General features: G+C 38.3%; 2 protein-coding genes across 4 annotated transcripts in view; one reads left to right on the top strand and one right to left on the bottom strand.

Annotated features, from left to right (window-relative positions):
• Nucleotides 1–480: 480 nt before the first annotated feature.
• RANGAP2 (RAN GTPase activating protein 2) lies at nt 481–4752 on the top strand. Of its 2 annotated transcripts, XM_089137323.1 has the most exons (3): nt 481–563; nt 2655–4296; nt 4369–4752. In XM_089137323.1, exon 2 carries the CDS (start codon nt 2661–2663, stop codon nt 4278–4280), a length of 1620 nt encoding a protein of 539 aa, XP_088993449.1. In that variant the 5' UTR covers nt 481–563; nt 2655–2660; the 3' UTR covers nt 4281–4296; nt 4369–4752. The 2 variants fall into 2 exon arrangements, with proteins under 2 accessions (XP_088993449.1, XP_088993442.1); XM_089137316.1 differs by having other exon boundaries at nt 2655–4750.
• Nucleotides 4753–10683: 5931 nt separating this feature from the next.
• The window catches only part of LOC149028515 (putative ATP-dependent DNA helicase CHR12), a 37629-nt gene continuing 36226 nt past the window's right edge, over nt 10684–12086 (bottom strand). The window contains exon 12 of one of the 2 annotated variants that reach the window (XM_089137295.1): nt 10684–11875. In XM_089137295.1, the coding sequence (XP_088993421.1) occupies nt 11163–11875 (713 nt within the window). In that variant the 3' untranslated portion in view covers nt 10684–11162. The remainder of the gene's footprint in view (nt 11876–12086) is intronic. The other variant, XM_089137288.1, reaches the window with a different exon arrangement.

The raw sequence follows: 12086 nt of genomic DNA, 5'->3' as shown, positions 1-12086 counted from the left end.
TTATTTGAAAACAAGATTCTTTATTTTATGAGTACAACTGATAAATATTTTCTAGAACGAGTTCATCAAATTTATATAGTTTAAAATAAAGAATAATTTATTAGCACAGAAATATATTTTTAAATAAAGAGTAATTTATTAGTATAGAAACATATAAAAATAATTTAAGACAAGAATTGATCTTCTTCAAACCACTGAGGTCAAGATATCAATGATCCATCAGAATCAAATCCATCGTGATCGTATGGTTCTCCTTTTATCCTTTGGGAGCTGGGTCCCACTTGCACCAAAAATAATAAATAAAAAATAAAAATTCTTTGATTTGCCTCCACTATTTTGACTTTAAATCGTTTCATTTCCCTCCACCGCTTTGTTACCCATTCAAATTTACAAGACGACCCCTTTTTCCTACCCATATTTCAGTTTTCACCCCCTCCCCTCTCTCACTTTTACTAATTTTTAGCAAAGCCGGAAAGGCAAGGCGAGCAACACCAGAGTTGCAGAAGCGAGGGAGAATCGTCGTCTCTGCTATTCTTTGCTTCCATTTTCCTGCATATTTCTTGGTGATCCATCTTTTCCCCTCTTTTTATTCTGACAAATTTCTAGGGTTTTTCTCTTCCATTACGCCCAACTGTTATCTCGATTGTTTTTCAAAGAATCCCTTTCATGTACTTTCCTTTCTCTCTCTCTCTCTCTCTCTCTCTCTCTCTCTCTCTCTCTCTCTTCTTTGTATTTCCATTTTGAGTCTTGGAATGCGCTTCAACGGTTTGGATCTTTTAGATTTGATTCTTTGTTGAAGAGTTTTCTTTTTTCTTGGTTGGGCGAGGGAGGTGTCTGGAAAGTGGGTGTTGGGCAAAGAGCACTAGTATCCTTTTTCTTGGCTTGGCTTAGCTAATTACTGTGATGGCAATTTTCAATGACAGATCCGTATTCCTCTATCTGTCTCCAATTTTATTGATGTATAACGTGCTGTTCGCCAATTTGGTTTTCTGTTGAATTTATTTTCTTAATGGATAGTGTTGTGCAAGTTATTTATTTGTGTTGGCTATAGTACACTATCTTGATGTGGATGAGTGTGTGAAAACTCCTGGTCAGTGGAAAAGATGGGATTCATAAGCAGTCTGTCTAGAGATAAATGTCTTCACTAATACTAGGATTTACTAGGGATGCTCGCTGTTTGTATGAGATGAATTGCGTTACCACCCTGCCGATTCTAAAGTAATAATCCAAAATTAAGTCTTTATTTGCTAACCAGGGATTTTAAATTAGGGTGTTTCTAAAGTTGTGTTTAAGATTCTAATATTTATTTTGGAGATTTAAGTTGCAGATTTATAGGTTTCTAATAAACATAAAAAGCCTCATTATGTGTTATTACATAAAATGTTGTAGTTTCCATCAGTTTGTAATTTTGTGTAGGTGTTTCTAGGAGAAATGGGATCTCTAGTCTAAGCATCACAGGTAATTAACAGATCAATTTTGGTTCTTTCAGTGGTCTCCGAAGAAACTGTATGTCTGAGTATGATAACCAAAAAAAAAAAAAAAACATATGCCCTCCCCATACTCATGCAGATATCATCTGTTTTACTTTTTGGGTTTTCAGGAAAGCTCACCAAGTATCAGGTGGAAGGTGGGATACAGAACAGTAAAATCCTGCAATGTTTATTGTCATAAAAAAAATAAAAAAATAAAAAAAAAACTGTTTCAGTGATTACTATTAATTTATTTGTTAAAATTTTGGCTAGTTCATGCTGTTAGTAATGTTAAATTTCGGAGAGTTAGCTTTGGGTTTGTCTGCATTAAGTGAAGGAACCAGTTGTATGACTGCAATAACTAACAAGGCCTGTTGAGTTACTTTTGCTTGGATTTCATTGGAACTTGTCTGTGTTCCTCCTTTGTGAGGCACCTGTTTATGGGATGGTTGCATGGTGTTTTTGTGGTGGCTAGTGTTGAGATGGGGCAGTGGTTTTGATGTTGAGCTTACTTCTGCTATTTGCCTCTAATTTTGCTGATTCCCTTGTTTTAGTTGCATGCATTTTAATTTAGTTTTATGTACTGGTCAAAGAGATGTGTTTTTGTGGGGACAGGAAGTGGTTTAACTGCAGTGATTGGAGGCTTGGAGCCTCTGGTGGTATGCTATTATTATGCCTATATGTATATGAGCCTTTTTTTGGCCTCTAACCTCCCTTTTCCCTTTTCATTTTTTTTTGTTTTCTTTGTAGTCTCACCCCTTATTATGATAAACTGTATCAATATGTCATTATCACAACTCTAATAACTGAGAGTTTTTAAATTAGCAGTTACCTGTTTTCTTATAATCTGAATTCAGTGTACAATTGAAAGGGTACATGTCTCTTCAGTTTTCACTGGTTCCTCTGTTGCATTTAAATTTGCTTGAGGTTTTTTTGCTATAGAGGTATGGTGTTAATGAGTGACACTTATTTTGAGTGGTGACACTTACCATGTCACTGTTTATTGGTGGTCATTGCCATCATTGTCACTATTTAGCTTCTGATAAAACATGGTCCTACCAAAGGGCATTATTGTCATGGAATTGATCACCTATGACTTTTGTATTAGCACTGAAATTTTCTACTGCTTGATCCTTGTTCTTTTAATTTCCCCATAGTCTTATAGTTTGGAGGATGTGGTTGCAGGACAAAATGGAGACTTTTCAACAACGCCCTTTTTCAATTAAACTGTGGCCCCCCAGCCAGAGTACAAGGGTTATGCTTGTGGAAAGAATGACCAAGAACCTTTCCAGTCCATCCATTTTCTCCAGAAAGTATGGTCTCTTGAACAAAGAAGAAGCTGAGGAGAATGCCAGACAAATAGAAGAAATGGCTTTTGCGACTGCAAATCAACATCATGAGGAGGAGCCAGATGGTGATGGAAGTTCTGCAGTGCAACTTTATGCCAAAGAGTCTAGCAAGCTTATGTTAGATGTTCTTAGAAAAGGCTCACAAACTAAAAATGACGAGGGACTCACAATATCTGACAATGGTTTGCAATCTCATGAAACTCTTTTCGACATCTCTAGAGGCCGTCGGGACTTTATTAATGAAGAGGAGGCGGAGGAGCTTCTCAGGCCTTTAAAAGAGCAGGGGAATTCATACACAAAGATATGTTTCAGCAATAGAAGCTTTGGCATTGGTGCAGCACACATTGCTGGGCCCATCTTGGTATCTCTTAATGATCAATTAACTGAAGTAGATCTATCAGATTTTATTGCAGGAAGACCGGAGGCAGAAGCTCTTGAAGTGATGAATATCTTTTCATCAGCCTTGGAAGGCTGTGTTTTGAAATATCTGAACCTCTCGAATAATGCCTTAGGTGAGAAGGGTGTGAGGGCATTTGCTGCACTCTTGAAATCTCAGAGAAGCTTGGAGCAGCTATATTTGATGAATGATGGAATCTCTGAGGAGGCTGCACGTGCTGTATGTGAGCTAATTCCTTCTACAGAGAAGCTTAAGGTCCTTCACTTTCACAATAACATGACAGGAGATGAGGGGGCTATTGCTATTTCTGAGGTTGTGAAGCAATCACCTTCACTGGAGGATTTTAGATGCTCCTCTACAAGGGTAGGATCTGAAGGAGGTTTTGCCCTTGCAGAGGCACTTGGAACATGTGCTCATTTGGAGAAGCTTGACCTACGTGATAACATGTTTGGTGTGGATGCTGGAGTTGCTCTGAGCAAAGCTTTTTCAAGTCATGCTGGTGCCGGTCTTAAAGAAGTTTACTTAAGCTACCTGAACCTGGAAGATGAAGGAGCTACGGCTCTTGCAAATGCCCTGAAAGAATCTGCTACATCATTGGAGATTTTGGATATGGCGGGAAATGACATTACTGCTGAAGCTGCTCCTGCCATTGCTGCCTGTGTTACAGTAAAGCAGTTCCTTACCAAACTGAACTTGTCTGAGAATGAACTGAAGGATGAGGGTGTTATTGTAATTGCCAAGGCATTGAAAGATGGTCACAACCAGCTAGAAGAAGTTGATCTTAGCACTACATCAATGAGGAGGGCTGGTGCCAGGCTTTTGGCACAGGCAGTGGTGCATAAGCCCAAGTTCAAGTTGCTGAACATAGATAGTAATTTTATTTCTGATGAAGGTATTGATGAGTTAAAGGAGATATTTAAGAAATCGCCTGATGTGCTTGGGCCCTTGGATGAGAATGACCCTGAAGGGGAAGAGGATGAAGATGACTCCAAAGAGGTAGGTGATGAAAATGAGGATGAATTGGAATCAAAGCTGAAGCATCTGGAAGTGAACCAAGAGAACTAGGAGTTTGAGATATCAGGTTTGTTTTCATGATTTTTACTTAATTCTCAATTCTTGGAATTCTGAACATTCATGTTTCTTTTATTGGCAGAGTTTCCACTGACCAGTTTGTAAGTCCTGCTGATTCCCAGCAAGATCGCTGCTGTAACTTTCATAGAACAAGCTTTCCAGTTATTGTATTCGTAGCTTAGCTTTAATTATGGGACTGGCCATTTTTATTCAGAGCTGGTATAAGCTGTTAATGCTTTTAACAGTAGTCAGATTGATTCTGATCTTGTTATTTTTTGTGCAAGCTGACACGACTTATTACTATTTTTGGGCTTCGTTCCTGTTTCTTAGTATTCAAATTATGTGGAACCTTGTTTAATTAAGTTGATTATATTAGAATATTTGCATTCAAGTTGTTTAATTTTCTTGTCTCATCACCTCTCCACAAATTGTATGGGAGTTTAACAGTTATCATTTCTTAACAAAATAGATTTTGGTCAGAAAATGTTCACCTAATCAGACAAAATTTTATTCATAGGGAAGTTAATTACCTTCTCTGATCGTATCTTTTCAATTGTCTGGAAGCTTCTTACTCATGAAAAGGTAATGGCATACCTTCTAGTATTAAATGTGCTCTTAAATCAGATCTTAAATAAACAAAGATGATATCCATAGGCAAGCAGTGGAAGCTTCATCGATGTTCCTCTTGTGGATTAGAGCATCAACAAATTTTTTGTTTCTGTTCCGGCAACCCAAACTTTGGGAACTGGTTGAGAAGTTAAACCTTAGTCAAACAGTTTAAATCCACAAGCATGGTTCAAGAGAGCGAGATCTTGACCGAGTTGGTGAGATCTTTGTTGAGATATGGTCATTTTTTGGCTAACTGGATGACCCATCTTAACCTTTAAGGCCCCACAAAACTGATCTACTTAGTAAGTTTACTTCACGCTACAAATTTTGACGGTTCAATCAATCTTTATTATTTTTTTTGGGTGAAACACATGATATCTCGATGAGGGAGGGGAGAATGGGGTAATCCCATATAACTCAATATGTCTGACAAGTCGCATTATATGTCAACCCAAATTGCATCTTCCTCTCTCCAGGATTATGAAAAGGGACTTGGGAACACTGATAGACAAATAAGTGTATCAAATACATCAAATAACTTAAATGTCATCAATATGAGTATCACAATCTTGACTCTCGAGAATAGAATAATAAAATTATACAATAATTAGAAGTTCTATATAAGTCATAACTCATAAGTTCGTAAGACAAATAAGAGTAGTTATAAGCAAAAATCCAGCTGAAATCAGCAAAAAGGAAAAAGTGGGGTAAAAAATTGAAAGTTCCAGTGATATATGGGGATAAATCTAGCGAAATAGGCAAGATTTCAAGCAAGATGTGGGATTCTCACCTTTTATCTAGTCTCGCCCTTCATCTCGTCTCGCATTCTTAAAAAATCAAGATATCTCGTGAGATTTCAAACCATGTCTACAAGGACTAAAATCCAAAAAAGTAGAAATGGAAGAAAAACGAATAACATATAGTGGAGCAACAAATTTGACTCAAATCTAGTTCGGGTTACTCAAAGAATCAAAAAAGCCTTTTAATAAGAATTGCTGCGATAGGACCGTAGGAAAATTGTCTTCTTTAAACTTTACTTGCGTGAAAACCTTTTAGGCACTAAGTTCACTTCCTTGGATAAAAAAATGCAGCAAACTCAATCTACTTTTATTGAGTGGAATAAAGATACCTTTGGTAACATACAAAAGAATATCAAGAAGCTCACGGCTGCCTTGGATAAAGCACAAAGTCTGCCGCCTCCTTTATTTTCACAAGAAAACATTAAAAAGTTATCCAATCTGTTGATGGAGGAGTTAACAAGAGAAGAACAACTTTGGTTGCAGAAATCAAGGATTTCATGGTTGAAAGATGGTGATAGTAATACAGCATTCTTTCATGCTACCACATTGCAAAGAAGGCAGTTTAATAAAATCCTTAAACTCAAAACTGCAGAGGGAGAATGGACTACAGAAAAATCTACAATCAAGAAACTCTTATCTTCCCATTTTACCAAGGCTTTTACTTTAACACCGATTGACTCAGAAGCTTTGCACAAAATTCTTAATGCCACTACACCAACAGTCACTTTAGAAATGAATAGCAAGCTATGTCAACTACCATCGGTTGAAGAGATTAAGGAAGCCCTCTTTGCTATGAGCCCATTGAAGTCCCCGGTCCTGATGGTCTCCCCCCCCATCTTTTTCCAAAAGCTATGGGACTCAACCGGCCAATCTTTAATTAATTTTGTCCTTGAGTGTTTCTCTACAGGTGAAATGGATCCCCAGCTGAATGTTTCCTATATCTGCCTTCTTCCAAAAGTGCCGGTTCCCGAATCAGCGGACCAATTTCGTCCAATCAGCCTGGGAGGGGTGGCAGCCAAAGTGGTATAAAAAATCATTGCACAAAGATTAAAGGAGTTCTTACCTACGATCATCAGTCCCTATCAATCGGCTTTCATTCCTTCTCGCCATATTTCGGATAACATCTTCATGGAGTATGAGCTCTTTCATTACATCAAAACCCGGAAGAAAGGCAAGAAGAAATTTTTGGGGCTCAAGCTAGACATAAAGAAGGCTTATGACAGAGTGGAATGATCATACTTAGAGGCTATGCTGGTAAGACTGGGTTTCCAACCTTCATGGATTTCCTTAATTATGAGTTTGGTATCCTCTGTGTCCTATAAGTTACTTATAAATGGTAATATCCAAAGTCACATTACTCCAACAAGGGGAATACGTCAAGGTGATCCTATGTCTCCTGCCCTATTTCTCCTATGTGCACAGGGTTTTAGCTCTCTTATTGCTCAGGAAGAACAAGATGGTAATATATCTGGTATCTCAGTCAAGAATCGAGCACCAAGAATATCTCATTTGCTATTTGCGGACGACACACTCTTATTTTCAGAATTAAATCTGCAGGCAATCCATAACTTCAAGGCTACTGTTCAGCTCTATTGTCAAGGAAGTGGTCAAGAGATAAACATGGACAAGTCCAGCTTAGTCTTTAGCCCCAATACTTCACTCAAATTCAAATGTTGGTTCTCCCGCATTCTGAAGATTTTTTACACTAAGGCACCTATTAAATATTTGGGTTTGCCTCCTGAAATAGGAATCTCAAAAGTTAATACTTTTGGATTTTTAAAAGAAAGGGTGACTAGGAAATTGAACTTGTTATCCCAGGCAGGTAAAGAAGTCTTGCTGAAATCGGTGGCTATGGCTCTCCCTCAATATGCGAGTGCCCATTTCAAACTACCAAGGAGTTTACATGATACACTGAAGAAACACTCAGCCAAATTTTTTTGGGGAGAAAATGGTGGGAAACAAAAACCACATTGGATCAGCTGGAAGAGACCGTGTACCTCAAAGGAGAATGGGGGTTTAGGACTCCGTGATACCCAGCGACAGAATCTAGCACTTCTCACCAAAGTGGCATATAGACTTTGGACTGAACCAACTACCTTATGGGCCGAGTTTACTAAATCAATCTACTTTCCAAGTCATGATCTGTTGAATGCAAATCTCGGTCACAATCCAAGCTGGGCCTGGAGGAGCAGTTTTGAGGGCAAGCAAATTTTAGAAGAAAATTTGAGATGGAGAGTAGGCAAAGGAACCAACATCAAAATCTGGGAGGACAGATGGTTGTTCAACACTCAAGGGGGTAAAATCAGATTTGCAAAACCACAGGAATGCACGATTGTTTTGGTGGCTGATCTTATAGATGACCATAGCAGAGCTTGGAAAGAAGACATGTTAATATGTTTTTTCATCCTCTTGATGCTGCTAACATTAGAAGTATCCAGCTTAGCCTCTTTCCTACTAAAGACAAGTTGATATGGGGAGCTGAAAAAACAGGTAACTTTACTGTTAAATCCACATATCATGCTCTTACCAGTAAAGCTACTGGTATAGAACAACAACAGACCTCTACTTCAAGAACAGCTCGTTGGAAATCCATACCTTGTACCACTTGGAATATGATTTGGAAGTCACATACACTACCAAAAGTACGGAATCTGATCTGGAGAGCATGTGCAGAGGGTTTGGCTACAGGAGAAAATTTGAGAAGAAGGAACATGTTTGGTGATTATCATTGTCAGCGTGGCTGCAACATGGAAGAGACGACTGAGCATATATTTTTCGAGTGTGATTTCGCTCGCAGTGTCTGGTTTGCTAGCCCACTCAACTATAGAGCTCCAGCGACTCAACACTTTCAAACAGCAGATTGGTTGCAAGCTTTGAGATCAATCCTCCCCCACGACAAGTTAGAAGCCAGAAAACTGATAAGTCTCTGTTTTTTTATCTTTTGGGAAATGTGGACGGCTAGAAACAATTTTATTTTCCGGCTGGACAACACTACACCACTTGTTGTGTTAACCCGAGCAACTGAAAGGCATCTGGAATTCTGGAAAATTCAAGAAACAATGGTGACTAGAATGCATGAGACTGATGTGGCGGTGGCTGGCAGAGATCACAACATTTTTTGCAATTCTGTTCCCATGGGCTGGGCTTTGATTAGATCTGATGCTTCATTTATTTCAGCCCATCAGCAAATGGGCCTGGGTTACATCATATATAATTCAAATGGTTCCATACTGAAGGCTGTCTCCAATAGAACAATCTTTGCTTCAGCACTTATTGGCGAAGCATTGGCATTGCGAACAGCGATGGTGGATGCAATTGGCAGAGTGTGTTGATCGTGCTTTCTGTCAATCTGACTGTGCAACGCTAATCAATATCCTTATGAATCCATCGGGTAGAGTTCCTTTGTCAATTGTTCCGATTGTTATGGATATTAGGAAATGTCAGTCTTCTTTTCTTGAATGCAATTTTGAACTAATCCCTAGGACTAGCAATGTAATTGCTCATGTCTTAGCAAGGAATGCCCTGTCGATTGCGGGCTCGACAGTATGGCCTCTTTCCACTCCTTGGTTGAATTCTTCAACCTCGGCTTCTGCTCAGCCTTAATGAAAGTTGGTTACCAAAAAAAAAAAAAAAGAAAAGGAAAGAAAGTGCTGTGCATGTTTTTTGTTGCCTTTTATAATCGTTTATTTGGTTCACCTTTTGGGTTATCAAAGCCAAACCCTGAGGAGGTTGGATTGGGAAAAGGTGTGAGAGCATTAAAATGGAACTCTTTGTAACACTCAATGGGGTGTTTACACTGGAACGACAAGTAAATGCTTCAGTTTTGGATTCTTAAAATGAGGCTACCCAATTATTTGTCTTAAAATGCATCACAAGATTCCCATTTCTCTTTTTTATTTTTTTAAGCTGCATTGATATGGTAGGGGTCTCACTTTTGAGATATAGAACCCATGATATAAAAAACCTCTCAGTTCTAGAAAGAAAAAAAAAAAAAGAAAAAGAAAAAGAAGAAGAAGAAGAAGAAGCCCTTAAAATGCATCACAAGATTCCCATTTCTCTTTTTTATTTTTTTAAGCTGCATTGATATGGTAGGGGTCTCACTTTTGAGATATAAAACCCATGATATAAAAAACCTATCAGTTCTAGAAAAAAAAGAAGCAAAGACAGAACTCATGATCCTGGAAGTAGGACTTGCACCACCATATCAATCATGTGGAGCCCTTCCCTCCCTTTCCCCCATGGGTAGTTGGATTAAACTCTCAAAACCCTTATGTGTAATTCCTATTGAAATCTTTCATTTTAGATAATTCAAAATTGTAGCAATCTAGTCGGTTTGCTTAGCCTTTCCCAACCACAAAATAAGGGGGTCAAGTGTTTTTGTTTCACCAAAAATCTGCATTTTTTGCTGTATTTTTAATTGTTCAAGGATAGGAACTAATATGTAAAGAGGAAAGACATTCCGTTACAGACAACCAGCTGTTGTTCATACATCCTAAGCTGAACTCAAAACGTTTTCCATACTACCAACATGGGAGGGGATTTGGGTGGAGCCTCCATTTTTTTCTGGGTATCAGCAGGAAATTCACATGAATATTTTCCCCATTTTCTTGATAAACTTTTTTATTTAGGTTTTATTTACATACTCATTCAACCCAAATGAAGTGAAAGTAGAGGGTCAGGATTCTGATCTTGTCCCTGTCAAATTATTATCCTGATCATAAGTTTGCAGTTTGTTGGATCAGTCATAACCCTGTAAATTTGGTACAGATTCCTGGAATATTTGTTTGATCTGATTTGAATTCTTATAGTACTTGCCAATGGGGAGAAGGTAAAAAACTCGAACTTCGACCATGAGACCTCCTAGTGAATATGGGTTTCAGGAAAGATCAAAGCTCATCAATGCTATGGAGTAGAACTTTTGGACCCCTGCAACTTCATTCATATTCAACTACACTAGGCAGAGGAAATACTTCTTTCATAGCCAACAAACTATTTTGGACTTATCAAATTGCAATTTTGTGAACCTAATGATGGAAAACTTATCTTCCCAATCATTTATTGTGGACCTAGATATGATGATTTTCTTTCCAACCATTTGCTGTTTGATTCTAAAACAAGTCACGTCCTTGATCAGGTAGTCTGCTTTTAGCATCTACAGGAGAGAATTTGCTAATTTAGACAGCACTTCAATGATTTATTTGAAAAGAAAGAAGAAAAAAAAACAGAAAAATGAAAATATGCAATATGATTTCTCATTGTTGTGCAGAATATTACAATTTCGAAGCTGAGGAAAGATCTCCAAGATCTGCCAAGAGCTGAGATAAACCACATTGTGATCTGCCTGGTTCAGGAATCACATTAATTCAAGATCACTACTCCCAGAATAGGTAGATTTGGGCATCTATAATTAGAATTAAATTGACTCAAGCTTCACATAAATAAATCATTAAAAAGGCTTTTGAGTTTATTAAAACCATCCATTTGCTCGGCTGTTAGAACTCTGGCCTTTTGCATCGATTGATGATGAACTCGAAACTCCATAGCTTGATCTCTTCTTCTTATGAGTCTTCCAAGTGAATATATCCCCACTCAAAACACTTCCTCCGGAGCCCTCATTTTCAGGTCTATTGCACTGCATGGGTCCAGTTTTGAGCCTCTTAGGGATCTGCGCAAAGAAGGAATCAGTTGCTGCCTCACTGACTGCATCATTGGAATTCCTTGGGTCTAATGCTTTTTGCTCTTCGCCTACGTTATCACTGGTTGATTCAATTGCATCATTCTGAAGCTGTTCTCTTCTCCTCCCTTTAGCCACAAGCTTTGACAAGTCTTCTCCATTTTCGACAGCCTTTATCCACTGCATATCGCTCAGTGTGTCAGCATAAACCACCTCTTTCCTGCGTCTCTTTCCTGTACTTTCATTAATATCAGGTTCATCTTTAGACTTGTCTGCCTTATTATTGGGGACGGAATATGCCCAGTCAGGTACTTCATGTTCTTCCATCAGTCTTGATCTGTATTTCTCCCTTTGTCGTCTTTCCTCATCCATTTTCTCAAACAACCAGAACTCCTCATCTGTTCGAGCTGCAAGACGGTTTATTTCTCTCTCACTTGGCACGTCGGTCCCAAGGGAATTAGTACCTTTGCGCATGATCTCCTGCAACATCTCTTTTCTGTCCTGAGCTGAGGAAAAAAGCATTTTGTTTATTGCACCCAAGTTTCATGACCTAGTTGCTATCATTACTAAACACAGTAACATAGAAATGCTCATCTACTGCAGATAATTCCTACATAGGCATTTTACTATATTATATGAACAAAATAACAATTACAAGAGTAAAGCTTTTGTACATGAAAATGTAGGGGGTCATGAAAACAATACTTGGCATTTTGC

This window comes from Hakea prostrata, chromosome 1 (genome assembly GCF_041222555.1).
Source record: "Hakea prostrata isolate BN-2017 chromosome 1, UWA_Hpros_2, whole genome shotgun sequence".
NCBI lineage: Eukaryota > Viridiplantae > Streptophyta > Magnoliopsida > Proteales > Proteaceae > Hakea > Hakea prostrata.
This window is presented reverse-complemented; position numbering and strand designations above follow the sequence as displayed.